This window comes from Hydra vulgaris, chromosome 03, assembly GCF_038396675.1.
Source record: "Hydra vulgaris chromosome 03, alternate assembly HydraT2T_AEP".
Taxonomy (NCBI): Eukaryota; Metazoa; Cnidaria; class Hydrozoa; order Anthoathecata; family Hydridae; genus Hydra; species Hydra vulgaris.
Window position 1 is genome coordinate 38,040,001 of NC_088922.1, and position 19,551 is coordinate 38,059,551.

The following is a 19,551-nucleotide window of genomic DNA, read 5'->3' on the forward strand; positions in this document are numbered from 1 at the left end:
CTTAATGACTATTTGTGGCTGTTCCTATGCTAAACCAACAAGATCTTCGGATATAAGAACATTGCATAGAAAAATATAGTATGAAAAGTCAAATAAACAATATAAAGTAAAAAATGGAATCTATTATTACCATTATATCAATGGAATCTATTATTACCGTTATATCACTGCTACTATTATATGTAAGGACTCTTTGTTCAAAACCTTCTTTACAATTTTAGAGCTTTTGGTTAAAACTAAAAGCCAGGAAGAAATAATCATTTAATGACTTTTATATCTTCTTTTTTTTTTTAATTGGTACTCTGCATCCCTGCTTTTCTTTAAAGATTTAAATACATAAAATAAAAAAATTTCTAGTAATTTCATACAAATGCTTTGATAAAATACATTAACAATTATCTTTTTTTTATTGTTGTTGTTTTATGTTTATATTTAAAAAAATCTTTATAATATAAATATTCTTCATATTGTAACAAAATAAAAACAGAAAAAAATAGGTTTGTGTGGAATTAATAACTGCAATTCATATTATAAGCAAACATAAAAATAAAATCAAAAAAATTAGCAACAATTTGTTTTTAACTTCTTTGATTTTTAAAAAAAAATTAGTTTTAATTTCAAATTTTACTCTGTTTTTGAAAGTATTTCTTTTTTTATACACTTTTTTAAACATCTTCGCTTCCAACAAGGCTGCAAGCAACCACTAATTAAAGTTGGAAGTTACTGGAAGAGAAAAGATGAAGATTGTAGAGCAAGATAACGATTGACAGACGACTTAAAAGATTTCAAATTATATGAATCAGGAAAGCAAGATGAAGGAAGCAAATTCCAAAGAACTGATGTTCAAGAAAAAAAACTAGATAAATAAGAGTTTTTGGAGCACTTAGGAACAGTCACAGAAAAAGGATGAGACTTAATTGAATGACGAGTAACATGAGAATGAGTTTTGGTAGATGGACGCTAGCTCTTCAGAGCAGTGCCCATTATAGAATTTGTAGAAAAAAGAAAGAGAAGCAACATTATGATGATGTGATAATGGTTGGAGGTTGGCTGCAAGAGCTGGTCCAACTATGTTTTCAATGCGTTTTTGCACCTTGTCTAAAAGAGAAAGGGCATCATTAGAAGATTTATAGAGATAGAGAATAGAATCCGAAGTAAGAAAGTGTCGAGCTTGATAAAGAGATGCAACCTTAGCAGATGCTAATTTTGCAACTGATTTGATATATGGTTTCCAAGAAAGATCAGAAGTAAGAGTTAATCCTAGAAGATGAAGAGTAGGTTACTCATCGAGAACATCGCCGTTCATAAATATAGGAAGATCTAAATTATTGCAATAACGATTGGCTGAAAAAAATTGAGTTTTATTTGTATTGAAGTTCACCAGCCACTGTGAGGCCCATGCAGTAGCAGAAGTGAAATCCTTTTCAAGCTCAAATGCCCCTCCAAGCAATCAGAGAGTGTTGGTTTCTTATCACGACAAGAATAATTGGTAGTATCATCAGCAAACAGTGCAACCTTAGATGTGAGAATATCTGGAAGATTGTTAATGTAAATCAAAAAGAACATAGGGCCAAGGGTAGAACCTTAAGGAACCCCTGAAGTTACAGAATAAGAAGAAGAGTGCTGTCCATCGAGGACAACTTTTAAACTACGATTGGAAAGGAATGATTCAATAATCTTAAAGATGTTGCCAGATACACCATTAGAAAAAAGCTTATGGAGAAAACCAGCATGCCAAACTTTATCAAAAGCTTTTGAAATGTCAAAAGCAATGGCCTTAATCTCTCCACCTTTATCTAATGCACGATAAAACCTATCAGTTATTACTGTTAGCAAATCAGCTGTAGAACGAGATGATCAAAATCCATATTGATGGTCAGAAAGTAAGTTATTAGATTCAAGATAAGAAATTATGTGTTTATTAATTAAAGATTCAAAAATCTTGCTTATGATAGGAAAAATACTAATGGGACGGTAGTTAGACAAATCAGATCGCTCTCCAGAATTTTTGAAGATAGGATAACAGATGCCGCTTTCCAGCAGGCTGGAAAACAAGACTGATAGATATGGAAGTAGCGGTTTCGATTGGCAATCGCAGCAGCACAGTGTGAGGAAAACCATGGAGAGTGGGGCTTGATCTGGAATTGCCGAGGGGGAACAAAAGATTCCATGCCAGCCTGAATCCACGAAGTTATGTATGAAGCACATTTGTCGACAGAAAGATGAAAGATTTCTACCCAAGGGCCATCACGGAAAGATTCTCAGTCAGCTTTAAGGTAGTTGTAAATGGTACGATAATAGGTGGATTCAGGTGATGAAGAAAAATGAGATATTAGCTTTAGAGAGATCAAACTGTGATCAGAAGCACCTAGGGGTGAATGTGGAGAAACTGAGCACTGACTCCACTGACAAGCCGAGTGGAGAAGGTAAATGATTCGGGTTGTCTGGAAAGCGAGTTGGAAAGTTGACTATTTGAGTTAGAGATTGAGAAAGGCAAAAAATGTGGGCTTTGATGCAGAGTCACTGACACTTCTATTTGTTTTATTACACTGACACTTCACTTCATTTTATTATTATATATATGCATGTCCATTTCACTAATTCAAAAAGTCGTATTTTTGAAATTGGTTTAATTTCATGATTTTTTCTATAAATATTATCTATATATTTATTGTAGTCTGTGATTTATGATAAAAAATTGTTAAATTATTCGAGAAATTTGATTTATTTAACAGAATGTGTGAACATTTTATTATATTTGTCTCAAGAAAAGTGAATTTTTTTTTTGCCATATTGAAATATGGCAAAAAAAATATTCACTTTTTTTGAGACAAATATAATGAAATGTAGGCTGAATCAATTTAAAATTATGACAAGATAAAAAAAAAATTAGGAATATCTCTATACATCACAACAAGTTCTTGAAAAGATTGTAAAGAAAATAATGCCAGTTTTGTTATCTTTAACATTAAAGCAGTTGGTTGTTTTAGGAAAATTACAAAGCACCACTGAAGCCAATAAGTCTTCAGTAGTTCTAGCGTCTTCTATGCATAATACAGTTCTCTGCTTTTATAAATCAGATGAGATCAGTCGAGTTTTATCACATGCTCGTAATGTCAAATAAGAAACCAGTCTTTAAGGAATTCACCCCCTCCCCCTTTATTTTATTTGTAGAATTGTCTCTGTCTGCAATCAATTGAAAATCAAACATCCAAATTTGAAATTTAATTGTTTTTTGATTTGTGTTTAGAACACGCTATAAGTTTCTCTAAGGCACCTCAAGAAATCTGTATTCATGACAACCACAAAAAATTTTTTAAAGCTTTTTTAAGGTTATAAGGCCAGACCAAGCTTTTGATTCAATTGAGCTTTGATATGAACTATGAACATTTCTTGTTACGTTTGGGTGAAAATAAAAAAATCAAATAGAACCATTAAATCATTTAAATCAAAAAAGTAACCATAAGCGAGATCTTGTCTCGTTCTCGTTTCTCGTGAATAATGGGACTTCTCGTGAGAAACGAGAAATAGAAAATTCTCGCGAGAAGTAGAACAAGACTTAAATATTATATTATTTTCCAAATTAAAAATTATTATAATTTACAAAATGCTTAATAATTTGTTTTTTTAATTAATTAATATTTTGACTCCGTGATTTTAATAAATCTAATTAAAAATTTAATTTGTTTTTCACAAAAACAATTTAAATTTTTAATTAGATTTTCAATTAGATTTTTAATTAGATTTTAAATATTTTTAATTAGATTTTAAATATAAAAACTTTTTGTATAAAATGGTGCACTTTCGACTTAATTTCATTAGTTTACTAGTGGAATTCAACTTGACACATATTGTTCATATTGAAAAGAAATATTCTTGCCTCATTTCAACGATCAAAAATGTCACCAAGAAAAAACAAAATCTGGAGATATTTTCAAAAAACAAGTGACAGTGCTGAATGCAAGGCGTGCAAAAAGTCTTTGAAAACAAAAGATGGAAACACAAGCGGACTTCATCGTCACCTCAAAATAAAACACAGCCAAGATTACGTTGAGTATTCTGAAAAAACTGGCGACTCTCTTCTTCCTCCTCCTAAGAAGAAACAACGAACCATGGTCGAAATGCTTGAAACAAAGTCCAAATATGACAAAGACAATTCCATTCAAAAACAGTTTGACTCTGCAATGCTGGATTACTTTTGCACTGATCTGGCATCCTTTTCAGCGGTGGGAGGAAGAGGTTTCAAGAAATTGTTTGACATTGCAAACCCTAAACTGAGCCTTCATCACAGAACAACATAATCAAGAAAGCTTTCAATTCGGTCAAGAGAAGTTCAAGCTGGAATGAAAAGCATAATAACGGAGATTATGCCAAATCTAGAAAGTGCTGCATTTAGTTCTGACCTTTGGACTTCTAGAGCTCAGGACAGCTACATCTCTTGGACTTTTCATGCTATTGACGAAAATTGGAGACTACATCACTGGACACCCCATGTCCAACAGTTCCCAGGCAGGCACACAGGTATCTTAATTGAAGGAAAGTTGGATTCTTAGAAGAACTAAATTTGCCTGGTGATTTGCAAATGTACTGCGTAAACAACCAGGCAAGAAACATGAAACTTGCAGTCAAATTGTCAAAGCGCCTTGACCAATACTTGTGCAACAATCATATTTTGCAATGTGCAGTTCGAGACTCATTTGGAATGATTGCTGGAATGGATGATGCGTTGCAAACATGCAAAGATTTGGCTTCTTTAACTCGCCAGTCAACAGTTGCAGCTGAGTTGCTTGAATCAGAATCAGACGCTCAAGGAATCAATTTTAGACAGTTACGCCAATCTGTTGACACAAGATGGAATAGTGAACAGGATTGCATGGCTTCTGTTCTACATCTAAAGAGTGCAATTATCAGCTTATGTGCAAAATGAAGATATTTTTTCTTCAAAGACCATCAGTGCATCACAGTGGAAATCAATCGAGGGAGCAGTAGAAATTTTGGCACCACTTAAAGAAGCTACAGAAACGTGGTCGGCTGAGTCTATTCCAACAATTAACACTGTCGCCGATTCTCTTTATTTAATCCATGACAAAATTGATCAATTTATTGAGACGGATGGAAAAAATGGCTACGGTGTCTTGTATGCAAAAAACTTGAAAAGTTGCATTGAGAAAAGATTTCCTGTTTGTCACACTGGAAACTTATTGAGTGCTGCAGCAAACTACTTAAATCCTGCTTTAAAGGGACTTCACTTGAAGCTCTTCAAAAAATTTCAAACAACAAAAGAATGGTTAGCCTCACAGGTTAAGGATAATGTTAAGTGCCAACCTGTTGCCAGAGTCCTTTCAGCAGATTTGTCCCCTAATTCAAAACTGAAGCGCAAGTTAAACGTCAGACTTGAAACACAAGAGCCAACATCTGAACTGAATCCTATTTTGAGCGAAATGTGCCAGTATGAATATCTCCCTGATGCCAAAAAAGACTTTCCGATTCTTGATTGGTGGAAATTGCATTCAAATACATTGCTAGAACTCTCTTCATTAGCTAGACAAATTTAAGCAATTCCAGCAAGTTTAACTAAATCAGAGAGAGTTTTTAGCTCAGGTGGAAATGTCGTCCGATCATCCAGACTCAACTTACACCCATAAAAAGTAGAACAAATCATTTTAATCGGAGAAAACATTGTCTTGTTGGAAAAGTTTGGCAAAAAAATTCTGAATTAATATTTGAAAAAGTTGTTTACATTTGACAAATGTCATTTGTGTCTATTTGTTAAAACCATGTTTACATTTTTTTTTTTTTACTTGGATTTTAATAAATTTGTTTTCAAAAATTGTTAAATTTCTCGTCTCGGTCTCACGAGAAGTACTAACTTCTCGTCTCGGTTTCAAAAAACCTAGTCTCGCTCATGATTAAAAAAAAGCGGAAAAAACTCTTTGTTGCTTCATTTAAATGAAACTTATGCATCACTTCCAGATTTTATTTGGCATACTTATGTGCAAAAATATCAGTATGAGTGTTAAAAAAATGATGTTGAAAGCTTTTACAAGAATGGTTCATTTAATGCTGTTTGCTGTGTCAACTTTGCAGTGAATTTCAAATCTAGTAAAGTAGTTTTAAAGCATGAAACAAATCTAGTAAATTAGTTTTAAAGTATGAGATAATTTCTCTTTATTATGTAATTTATTTGTGTAATTTGAAAAAAAAGTTCTTAAAATATTTTTTGGTCTAATAAAATTTATTTGATCAGTAATATTTTTTCATACAAAAATTCATCTAATATCATGCGTGACTAACTTGTTAGAAATGCTTGATGTCATTACAGAGGCTTTACACCAAGGATATTCTATTGACGTCATTTTTACTGATTTTGAAAAAGCCTTTGATACAGTGCCTCACAGAAGACTACTACATAAACTTTGTGCATATGGTGTTTGTGGTCAGATTCTTGCATGGATTAATGCATGGTTAGATAAAATGCAACAACAGGTCAAATTAGGACCAAATACATCAGATTGGAAAGATATAGTTAGCAGTATCCCACAGGAATCAGTCCTTGGGCCCCCTTTTTTTTGTGTTGTATATTAATGACCTGCGAGATAATTTGACGGTCAATATAAAATTATATGCTGATGATAGCAAAATCATTGGAGTAATCAGCTCACCATCAGATATGGATTTTTTACAAACTGATATCAATAAAGCTGTTGAATGGTCAAGAAATAGGCAGATGAAATTTAATATAAAAAAATCTAAGGTCATACATATGGGTAAAGGATCAAATAAATTGAAGCAAAAATATCAAATGTATGATGACAATGGTACACATTATCTGTTACTCATATTGAACAAGATTTAGGTGTACTCTGCTCGAATAACCTTAAAGTTAAGATGCAATTAAATTTTGCTGCTATGAAGGTCAATCAAATATATACTGCTATATAGAACATATAATAGACCACAATTAGAATTTGTAATTCAATCATGGTCACCATATCAAGCAAGAGACATGCAGATTTTAGAAAACATGCAACGAAAAACTACAAAAGTAATTTTTTCAGTATCAAAACTGCCATACCAAGATAGACTCAAAGCATTTGGACTTACTACCTAGAAGGATCAGAAGTGATATGATACAACATTTTAAAATAATATGCCAGATTGATCTCATTAAATGGCATCACCCGCCAAAGTCCATTTCCTCTTTTCTTTGTGATGGACCTGCTGGTGGTACTCGTGGTCATAAATAAAGTGTCTTGGTAAACCATTGCGAACAGAGTCGAAATTTCTTTACCAATAGTATAGTCAAACACTGGAGCCTTTTGCCAGAACAAATCATTGATGCTTAAGGATTGTGAAGTTTTAAGGAGCAATATTATTGTCATGTTGTGAGGAAACATTACAGCCTGAGTTAATGTTATTCAAAATAATGTGATAACCTGAACATTATGGTTTCCATTCATAGTAATTGCTTGTCTTCGATTTTGAGAATGACTCTTAATTTTTTAATAATGTACTATTTGCATAAACAACTTTGGATTCTGCAAAGGAATGCTGCTGCCATTCCTTCGCAAGTCTTTATTGTTAAATAACTTATTCAGAAAAAATATCTGTCTACAAATATCTAAATACATGACACCAATCTTAATCATGTAGCATGAAAAAACAGCATATTTTCAATGTCAAATACTTAAAAAATCTTATCTGATTATGGTAGTTTTTTTGTCTAAATAATTGATTTAGACTTTGCTAATATTTGCAATAGAAAATTTTGAATGAGCTAAAAATATTATTTTATTTGGTGAAAATCGCAAATTAATATGCTAAATCATCAAGTACTCGACACTCAAAACTGCACATTAGATAAAAACATAAATTAAAAAGAGATAAATTAGGAATTTTTCTAATAAAATATAAATTTTAAAAGATAGATATATAAATATATATTTTTTTTCTGTTCATTTTTTACTGAATTTAAAATAGTTCATAAATTCATTTAAAATAATTCATAAATTCATTGACTTTTAAAATAATTCATAAATTCATTTCAAAATATAGTATTTAAAAAACAATCTCTAAAAAAAATTTTAAACACCCAATGTTATTAATTATTATTAATGTTATTTTATAGTTGTTTATTTTAATTGACGGTTAAATATTTAATTCATATAAAAACATGAAAGTAAAAAAAATGTTTTTATGTTGTTTAACTTTTCAATATTTCAAAATAAATGATTTAATGATAATAAATATAATATGATAATAAATTTATATTATGATATAATTTGTTTGTTTTTGTTATTAGTTATTAATTAAAACCTTTATTGCTAAAATTAAAGAGCAAAGTCTAACAAAATAATTGTTATCTTTTTATCTATATTCTTCACAAAAATACTGCATAAACTGTTTTCATATGTGAACTACATGGTAATAACTGGTGGCCAAAGAGATTTTATGTCATGTCAGCCAAATCTTATGTCATGTCACTCAAATGAAACATTTTCTGTTCAAAAGTATTTGTCTTGTAACAATAGAAAAGAGTTTTTTTTTAATCCAAACATAGTGCTAAAGTCATAATTTAGGCTAAAGTGTGAAATTCATTCTTAGCCAATTTAAGCATTTTAGATGCATGTTACAAAAAAAATTTTAATTCAAGAGTATTTGTTCTGTAAAAATAGAAAAGAGTGTTAATAAAAATTGAAAAAAAAAGTTTCACAATATCACAAATAGGTCAAAGTTAAAATTGGAGGGGTCTAAGCCTATTTAAGCATTTTTGATGCCCTTTATTAAAAAAAAAAAAAAATTTTCAAATAGTTTAAAGTTTAAAACAACAAAAACATTTTAAAATAATAACATTATTAATGTATATATGGTACAAAATCCAACAAAAATCAAATGATTTTTTATCCAGCTATAGAGCAGCATGTAAAAGTTAACGCTAAATTAAATTTTTCTTCTATTAAAAGTAGCTACAGAGTGGCTCTTGATGTTTAGTATACTCTTCTACATGTTTAAAACTGTTTCATGTGGGTTTAGATTTAGAAAGAAATCTCCGCACCAGGGTGCATAAGAACCTGCTCTGAGACCTTACAATACATCCCCAGATTTTTGTTGTTGTTTATTATCAGAAGACTCTTCCTTATTTCAATAATATAAAAAACAACTTTTTTCACCAGGGGCCTAGGGAGAAATCACGTATTTTAGGGGAGTGCCTAGTAACTTTGTTGTTCAAGATAGGTAACTAAGAGCTCTGTGGCATACTCAAATTTTTAGTATGATGATACTGGTATCAAATGAGGATGACTTCCAAAAAAGTTTAGGTAAATAGAGCTAACCCAACCCCGTCCCGACGCCTAATTCCCCTCATCCTAGAACTCATCATAAAGTAGACCAAAATTTATCAACAGATTTCAAGTTTCATCAAAAAATCTCTATTCGTTTAAGATTTATTTAAGTTTTAATTATTAAATTTAATTTAAGAAGTTTAAAATTCCACAAATTTACTCCCTGAAATAACTTTGAATGGTTGTAACTTTTAAACTAGAAAATTTTTTTTGATGAAATTTAAAACCTGTTGACAAATTTTAGTCTAGTTTAATATAACACAAAAAATATTTGAAAATTTTTTTTAAGGAACCATACACTAGGGGTGGGGTATTCGGGGTCCAATGCCGTTAGCTACAATTACTTTATCGCCGTAAAAAAAAGTTTCTGGTCTATGTGGTTAAATTATTATTTATATTTTGTGTGTCATATATCATCATATCATATATCAAGAAATTATGTTAAACAATTGTTCAAAAAAGGTTAATTTATACTTTTTACAAGCTACCTGCAAATTGAAAGCTACTTTAAAAATATTTGTAGTTGTAAGCAATAAATGTGTTTTTTAGTGCTTCAGTATAGTTTGGGTTGTGTTCTTAAATTTTTCTCATTCGCCAAAACTAATTGAAATCCTGGTAAATGGATTTGAGAGCTGTTTAGTCTAGTAACCTAAGCTTACAGAATATAAAATGCACAAAATAAGTTTTAGTCTATTTAATGATTAATTGTTATAGTTTATGCTTGTTTTAACTTAAGCTTAAACTTGCAAAAACTGTTGTATTATTGTAATAATAATTATTTAATTACTATTATTATGATTAAATAATACTATTTTAATCTTTTGTCAAACTTAAAATTTATTTATCATACCGAAGACTCCATCCTTTTATGTCGATGAATTCGATAATATGTTGCTCAACTATGTGTACCTTCAAAGGAATTGTAGCTCCTAGATTTCTATAGTTTATAGAGAACTGCTCTATATCTTTGACATAAGTAGAGCTTAATAATTTTCCAAAACAGCCATGGACTACTTTTTCAAAATCTCTAAGTACCTTAATGTATTTGGATATGGGATCTCCAAGACTGGACTCCTGAGAAAACAGCTCAAAGCTGTCTATGTTTTTAAACAACTTATTGCAAGAATTGCCTTCCAAACGATGCTGCCCTTGGTAAGATACTCTGCAGAAAATTTTTGTAGACAGATATTGGTTGACAAACTGTAACCCACACTCCTTGTTTTCAAACAAATTTTTTTTTCAATCTCTTTTAAAATTTTGTCCATAACACCTAAAAGCATATGTAGACTGGGCATGTTTACAAGCTCTATTATTTTTTTATTTTTGTCCCCTGTTAATAAAGGGGGTTGAACAATATTTGTGAACATTTTTTCATTTTTTAATTTTGCACCATCATATATTCATTGGTCATATAATCTGCACAAAGATTTTAAAGAATAGTGATCAGCTTTCTTGAAAGTTAGGAGATGAGATCATGCAAAATGGATAAGGGTGGTTTGATGTTGCAGTTTGTTTTCCAACCATTTGAAGCAAAACCTTTAGATCTTCAGATACTGTATAGTCTAAGGAAGAAATGTTCAATTTATCCAAATTATTATCCGCAATTATGGTATTTTTTGTTCAATAAAAGCAAAATGGCCAGTATAATAGTTTTATGTAGGTATGTAGTTTTAGTTGAATTTTGTTCAATTTATTCAAAGAAAAGAAAGGTTTTTTAACCTCAGTATTTCCGACAGAGACAACAAGTTGCTTTTGAACCAAAAGTTTTCAAAGCTAAAGTGTTCCCTGATTTATTTGTGGTCAAGCCTTTAATAGAACTGGACAGAAATTTTCCTTGCGTTGTGGGGATATTGATCTTACAATGGCCGTCAAATTCTTTTGTCCTTCTAACTTCCTACAGAGATGTGGAATTCCTTGTGACACTTGAACATAGCAATCTGGACAAATGAGCAGGTTTATTTGAAAAGTCTTCGGCATTAATTAAATCTTAATTTAATGAACAAAAGCATGTTTTCAGTTCAAAATTTAATGTGTGTAAGGAGTTATTATTTTAATCATAAACAATTAGCGACGGCTGCAAATTTTGCTGTTGCAAATTGTTAATTGTTTAATTAATGGGGCCGATATATCATGCCATTATTATAAATGCACATCAGAAGTTTTTATTTGAAGCATTATTCTAAAATGCCTAACCATTCGAAAGAACATGTAGATTTTGTTTAAATGTTTTGCATTTGCTGCTTCAGGAAACGCAAGGATTTAAGACCTATAAATAATGACGTAAAAATATATAAATCTAAATAAAAAGAAAAATGACTATTCAAACCTTATCAAAACAATATTCTGGGATGATTATTCAGCTAATAACATAGGCCTTCCTACCATGCTTTGCTGAAAATGTAGAAAATAGCTTGCTAGGACTGACCCTTACTTCACTATGCGACCGTGTTATGAAGGTAAAATATACATATTTATATATAATGTACTTTAGTTAAAATTTAGTTACGTTATTATGGGAACAATAGTTACTAGACACGTTGTTTTTATGCAATTTTGTGGTGTTAGAGAAGATCTCCAATCCCAAACCACCCCACCCCCGTACCCCTAGGGTATGGTTCCTAAAACAAATTTTTCAAATCTTTTTTTGTGTTTTATTAAACTAAATTAAAATTTATTGGCAGATTTCTAATTTTATCAAAAAAAAAATTCCTAGTTTAAAAGTTACAACCATTCAAAGTTATTTCAGGAGGTAAATTTGTGGAAAATTAAACTTCTTATGGTCATAAATCTTAGGGGTCAGGACGGGGTTGGGTTAGCTCCAATTACCTAAACTTTTTGCAAGTCATCCTCATTTGATACCAGTATTAACATACTAAAAATATGAGTATGCCACATAGCTCTTAGTTATCTTGAACAACAAAATTACTAGGCACTCACCTAATATACGTGATTTCTCCCTAGACCCCCAGTGAAAAAAGTTGTTTTTTACATTTTTGAAATAAGAGAGAATCTTCTGATAATAAACAAAATTCTTGGGATGTGTTGCAACGCCTCAGAGCATACTCCTATGCACCATGACACTATTTAGCAAACTGCCTTAAGTAGATAGAAAAGAGTCTTTTAATACACCTTTACATCTCAGTTTCCGCAATGCAGACTTATAGTTTAGTGCGTTAAAATAGTAAAAGGTTCTTGTTCAAGTCAAACTGAATATAGGTTAGCATTTGCTAAATTAAAAAACTTTTTTTTATCTACTCAAGATTCCGATCATCCAAATTCTCTAAACATTTTACAATCAGTTTACTGAACAGTGTAAAGACTTCACTCTAAATTTAAACTTACATGGAATAGATTTAAACATGTTGAGGAATATACTCAACATCGAAAACGACTCTGTAGCTACTTTTAATGGAATAGTTTAATTTAGCTTAAACATTTACATGCTACTCTAAAGCATGATAAATTATTTTATTTTTGTTGGATTATGTACCACATATGCATTAATATTGTAAAAACTTCTAAGTGTTTTTGTTGTTTTAAACTTAGTTTAAATTATTTAAAAATTTAATATGTATATATGTATATGTTTTTTTTAAATCTAAAATGCTTAAGTAGGCTTAGACTCTTAATTTTACCTTTTGCCACCTTTGGTGACCCTTATCATTTTTTTCCAATTTTATAAACATTTTTATTTTTATAGAACAAATCCTCTTAATTAAAAAAAAAAAAATTTTTGTAACATGCATCTAAAATGCTTAAATGGGCTTAGATCCCAACCCTGGAAATTAGAAAAAATAAGGTCAGTAATAAATTGCCAACTTCAAACTGTAAAAGATCGGCAAAAAAAATTGAAACAAAGGGGTTACCATAAAACATAGAAACAAGGTTGGCAATTTTATGTCAACCTTAAACACTTTTAAGTTGGCAGTTAGGTCGGCATTGTCAAATGTCAACCCTAATTCCGAGGGCTGAGGTCCCTTCAAATTTACTCTTTTGCTCCAGTTATGACACTTAGCACTTTGTTCCGTTTTTACACTTAAATAAAACCTTTTTTATTCAAGAGTATTTGTCTTGTAGCAAAAGAAAAGAGTTTTTTAAAAAAACTCTTTTCTTTTGTTACAAGACAACTACTCTTGAATAAAAGAGGTTTTATTTAAGTGTAATGACATAAAACCTGGCAGTCTCTTTAGCCACCAATGTAATTTACAAGAAATACCAATACAAGAAAAAAATGCCATACTTTAAAAGTTTTTTTCTTGTATTGGTATTCTTTTTTTTATATTTTTATTAAGTTTGAGATATTTATTAATTGTTTTTAATTTGGGATATTTATTTTAATTTGTGACATTTTTTTCCGTGGTATACGCAGTGTCATTGAGCTGGCTAACACACTGATTTTTAATACTTTTTTTTTTGCCCAGACTTCTTTGATTATGTAATTTTTAAAAATTGTAATCAAATGTTTGTTATAAAATATATTGTTTTAAATTTTTATTTTTATTTAATTAACTGTTTAACAATTAAAAGATGACAAAAAAATAAATATACAAATAAATTGCAAAAAGCATTCTAAAAAGATGTTAAAAGACTCTTATAAACTCTCACTAAAATTATGATATTTTGTACAATATACTATAGTTTTAGTGTGGAATCGCCATAATTGAAATTGTGAGAAAATAAATTTGATTTGAGTTTATTGTTCAAAACATTTATATATTTGTTTTTTTAATTTTTTTTAATTCATTTTAGAGAAATTCCTGATGGGTTTTTTCCTAAAAAGGCATTGCTTAGTCAAGAGACTACTGATAACTTAATTCATGAAATAACGCATCGTGACCTTGACACAACATCAAAAAGTACGCGAAGTAAAAAACTGAAGCAATCATGCATTGTACTTGATGATTATGATCTTGATCCGCAACACACATGTCAAAAATCTCCAATCGACTCGATACGTGGACTAGTTGAAAGTATCAATTCCAGCAAAGAGCTTGCATTGCTGCCGTTATTTGTTCAAAATAAAGAACCAATAAAGCCAAGTGTAGAGACTAAGTGGCTAACTAGACGTATTGAGCCAAAACCTTCTGTCAAATTAGTACCTTTAAAAGCGCCAAGTAGAGTTGAGCCAAAAAGTATTTCTGTTCGAAAAGATATCAAGTTGACATTAAATAAAATAAATGCAAATAAATTACCATTAATGCAAATAACAAAATTAAAAACTAATGAATTCAGTCAGTCTAGCGAACCCATTGATAACATTTCTGAAAAGTCCCCTGAAAATATTCCAAGTACTGAGCAAATTTTAATAAATCAAAGAGTTAAATCAGATACCAAAGTTTTTTCAGAATTTGTTGATACTACCCCTCAAAATGAAGTGCTACCTGTGAATACCCATGAAGACTTTAATAAACGTTCTCTTCATATTTTTGACAGCAAAAAGAATTTGATTAATGCTTATCAAAATTCTCATTTTGACTTAAGACTTAACAAGGATTGTATAGTGAATAAATTAACAGAAGAAAGAAAAGGTGCATCTAGTCAAGTTAATCCAATATTGAGTTCAAGTTTAGTTCAAACCTCTCAAAAAAATTTCTCACCTCTTGGAACTAACTCAAGATTGTCTAAAGATAATTTCACAATTGATGTCTCCAAAATTAATGAAATAAAAGGGAAATCTTTGCCTAAAATTGATTCACCTAAAAAAGTTCCAAAAATTGTAATTACAAAAGGCAAACGTTTAGAACAAGTTTGCAGAGCAGTAGAAAAAATTAACTTAGCTAACTCAAAAACAAAACGTCAGCTTGAAAAAACTGAAAGTGCTCATGAATTAGAGCCTCCAAAAAAAACAACTAGACAACAAGTGAAAGTTGTTGATCGTGTTACACATGCGGTAAAAGAAACCAGTACCAATATTCTGCAGTTAGACAATATTAAAGATGAAATCCCAAAGCTTTCTTTGAGTGCTGATCGCAAGCTTTTTCCAAAAGTAGGTATAGATTTATCTGTCATTAAAAATCGTCACAAAAGTCAAATTAAGAGATATTTACTTTCAAGAAAAAATGGAGTTCAACACAAGGAGCATTTATTACAAAATCAAATAGGCGAAGATGACAGTGCAGAGAAAATAAAAAACAATTCAGTTAACACCACACCATCTAAAAATAAATCTAAACCTAAACGTATTGATCCAATCACAATAGCATTAAATAATATTCGTAAATATGATTCAGTTCGTAAGTTAAGAGGAAAGAATTTAAGAAGTACTTTTAATTTAGATGACGACATCCTAAGTAAAAGAAAGAAACGGAGAAGTTTAAGAGCATCAGCTATTGCAAAACGCAAAGCTTTAGCTCAGAGCATGAAGCCGTTAAAAAGCAAAGTTTCAGATAGTTTTGCAGTTTCTGACGAAGCCAGTTCAAGCTCTTTAAAATCTTCTACAGATATAAAGAGTAATGATATTGTTAGAAAATTCAGTCTACGTAAAATAAATGAACGGAAATCAAGAACTCTAAAGTGCAAATCAAACGTAAAGTCCTTTTCCTTAGATATTCGAAAATCTCACAATCTAAAGGGAGTAAAAAAACCTCTTAAAAATATTATAGGCTCTTCTAACAATCAAGATTTAAATAATGATTATTCATCAAGCCTAAATTGTAAACTCGAACAAGACACAAAAGATCAAATAAAATTGAGCAAACAAAAAAAAGAAATCCAAAACAACTCGTTGTCTGATGTAAGTATTTATGATGTAATATCCAAAAAAGAAGAGTTTACAGACAGTACTACAGAAAGAAAAAGTGATAATTTGAATTGTGTGCTGAGTTTGAGCAATGCCTCTTCAAAGCAAAGTTTACTTTGTAACAAAGTTCAAAAGAATGATATATTGCCTGACGAAACTACGACATGTTTGAATGAAAAATGTAAGACCATAAAAAACTCTCTTGAGAATGTTTCCGTCAAAAATAGTAAGGTTAATTTGTTTTTGGATAAAGATAATCATCACGAAGACCACCAGATTAATGACCTCGACTTATTTTGTCATGAAACTGATTTGTCCCCTGAACCTGCTTTAAGCAATGTTCCTCGTGTTAAAAATAGACGTAAACCAGTTAAAGTATTTAAGTCTTTACCTAATCCTGCAGAATCGGACATTTTCAAAGAAAATAAGGATTCGAACTGCGATGAAGCGCCTGATAAGTATATTAATAACACTGTGAATCAATTTGCTCTATTTGTAGGTGAAACAAAAGATTCCTCTAGCAAAGTTGGTGTTAATGAAGTTAAAATGAGCAAGGAGAGTAAAGATTCAAAAAAAAATGTTTGTTATGATTACAGTGTAGAAATAGATTCTTTTATTTCACCAAAGCGTAATTTGTTTAAACTCCGTCCTCGTCTACTACCTAATATGAAATTTCCACTCCAGCGTGTGTCTTCTGTATTTGAAGTCGATGTTGAAGAAGAAGAAATTGAACTTAATAAATCCGCAATCAAAAATTCCTCTGATCAAGTTCAGAACGTGGCATCTAAAAATTTTGAAAGTGATGTTGAAGATGCATCGATTGATGATGTATCAAAATTTATAGAATTTAATAGCAAAAGCGAACAAATTCCTGAAAAAAAAACTTTATACCACCGAATAGTTGAACAACAAAAACTATTAAAACCCTTAACGAGAAGTAAAGAAGAAATTCGAATTGGCGATGTTGTATGGGGTAGATGTCACGGGTACGGATGGTGGCCCGGGCTTGTTATTTCGCTTGAAGCGTGTGTTGAATCATCTTCTGATAGAAAAGCACATGTTAATTGGTTAAATTCTACCACTCAATCAAAAATGACTTGTAAAGATTTGAATCTGTTTATTCCTCACTTTGAAAAGCATTTTAAAAGAAAGTCTTCAAAAACTTTGAAAATGGCCGTCATCGAGGCGCAAAAAGCGTGTGAAGCAAAATATGGTATTTTGTAATGTAAAAACGTTATTTCTTTAATAATTATGAGTTTTATAAAGACACAGATTTACTTGAAGACTTTCGACTTAATGACGTTTGATTTCTCGATATCTATCGATAAATCAATACCAATATTTTTAACATAATTTATTAAGCACATGAAATTTATTTATTAAGCATAGCCGCATGCGTAATTAAATTATTTTATGTTGTGATTTTTTAGTTTTATCTTTTAACTGAAAATTAAAAGATTTTCCCTTTTACCAGTAAAACTGAGTTATAAAGAAAAAACCTGTTATTTTTTTAATAAAATGATTGTATAATAATAAAAGCGGGCTTATTTTGAAATTTATTACTTACAAGTAGTAGCTTTATAAGCTTTATTACAAAGTCCACATAACATATATATTCTTAAATATATATTACTACTACATATGTTTATTAATTAACATTCTAAACAAAGGTCTTTATTTTTTTGGTAGTCCAAGGCCCGATTCTGCACTGTCTGGTACACAAGGTTGGTGCTGCACTCTCTGGTGCACTTGGTGTTGGTGCACTTGGTGTTGATGCGTGTTTAATTTTAAATTCTCTTGTTACAAAAAACATTTTTCTTTTCCAGTAGTATGTTTTTTCCAAAAATGTACATCAGGTGTGTTATAAACGTTCATCAAAATTTTCTTTTTTAGTAGTATTGTGTTTTTTTCCGAAAATATACATTGTGTCATAAATGTTCATCAAAATTTTTTTCCAGTGACATTGTGTTTTTTTCCCAAAATGTACACTATTTGTGCAATAAATGTACATTATTTGTGCTATAAATGTACAGTATAATGAATGTACACTATTTGTGCTATGAATGTACAGTATAACAAATGTACACTATTTGTGCTATAAATGTACAGTAGAACTATTTAAGTCGCTTTTTCCTCTATGCTTCAGTATGCTTTTATTTTTTCATAATACTTAGTAGTAATAGTTGATGTTGCATAAGTATTAGTTGATGCTGTATAAGTATTAGTTGATATTATATAAGTATTAGTTGATATTCAAATTAATAAGTATATTATAATGATTATGGATTTAATTATTAAATTATAATTGCTATTATTCTTGTATTCCAATATTTTGACCTTTCAAAAAAAGTTCTTTAATACTAAATTTCTAGAATTACGCAGCAAGAAAAAATACTAGTTTATGAAAAGTATCCTCACAATTTATCAACAGTACAATTGTATTTGCTCATGATGTTACAGGATGATGTTTCTAATACCGATTTTAAAAAATCGTAGTTTGTAGTACTTAAGCTATATAACTAAGATTTAATAAAAGGTAGTGTGCATTCTTTAAGATAATTTAACACAAACTTCAAAAATCCAGCAAACATACAATCTAAACTTGATGAACATTCAGACATTGTTTTATGCACATGTAGAATTATTTTCTGCAGTGAGAATGATAAATTTTATGGGCAATTCCACTTTTATTTACGTGACGTTTTAATTTTTGAAATGTCACATTTTTAGTGATTTTTTATGTTAATAGATGTTTATGCATGTAAGAATCATCCCAATATCATTTATTTGTTGTTTTTTTTTTGTTCGTTTAATTATTATAAACTTAGAAATTACAGTTGATTATATACTGCGTTAATTAAAGGACTCAAAAAAATATTGCATTAAACCTGTTGTTTTCAGTTGAATATTTTAAGCCAAATATTTAACCTACATAAACTGTCTTCTTACATTAAATTAAGTAGTTATTATTCTGCGTAAAATTATTCAAAAGGTTGTTTTAGCTATTTATTTATATATCAAATTAGTTACCGTTACTTACGGGGACATTTCTACGCTTTTATCAAAATGCAGTTTAGCTACCATTTATATAAAAAGTATGATGCAAGGCTTTAATTTAAAATTAAAAACAAAAAAAATAAAACAGACAACATTATTATTCAAAATTTAAAATTTTTAAATATATGGCAACCCAATGGTAACTTGGTTTGAGCTTGAATTTATTTTTTTTTCATCGAAATAACTTGAGCGTGGAATTGCCCTTACAATAATGAAAGATATTTTAAAGATTTGTTGTTGTTGAAAATAGGCTGGTGATATTGTTGTTTGAAAAAGTTAATGATAAATACAGCCCAACATGTGAAAGCATCTTTAAATTGATACAGGCGCCAAAATGAAATGATTTCTATTACAGAAATCATTTGTATATGTAGAAGAATTTAAGGTAAGCGATTCAGGTAAGGTTAAAAAGTT

At 30.1% G+C, this 19,551-nt stretch overlaps 1 protein-coding gene across 1 annotated transcript in view; it reads left to right on the forward strand.

Annotated features, from left to right (window-relative positions):
- The window catches only part of LOC124809150 (putative autophagy-related protein 11), a 27,721-nt gene extending 10,219 nt beyond the window's left edge, over positions 1–17,502 (forward strand). Inside the window, exon 2 of the mRNA XM_065793132.1 lies at positions 14,091–17,502. Coding sequence (XP_065649204.1) covers positions 14,091–17,304 — 3,214 coding nt within the window. The 3' untranslated portion in view covers positions 17,305–17,502. The remainder of the gene's footprint in view (positions 1–14,090) is intronic.
- The last annotated feature ends 2,049 nt before the right edge of the window (positions 17,503–19,551 follow it).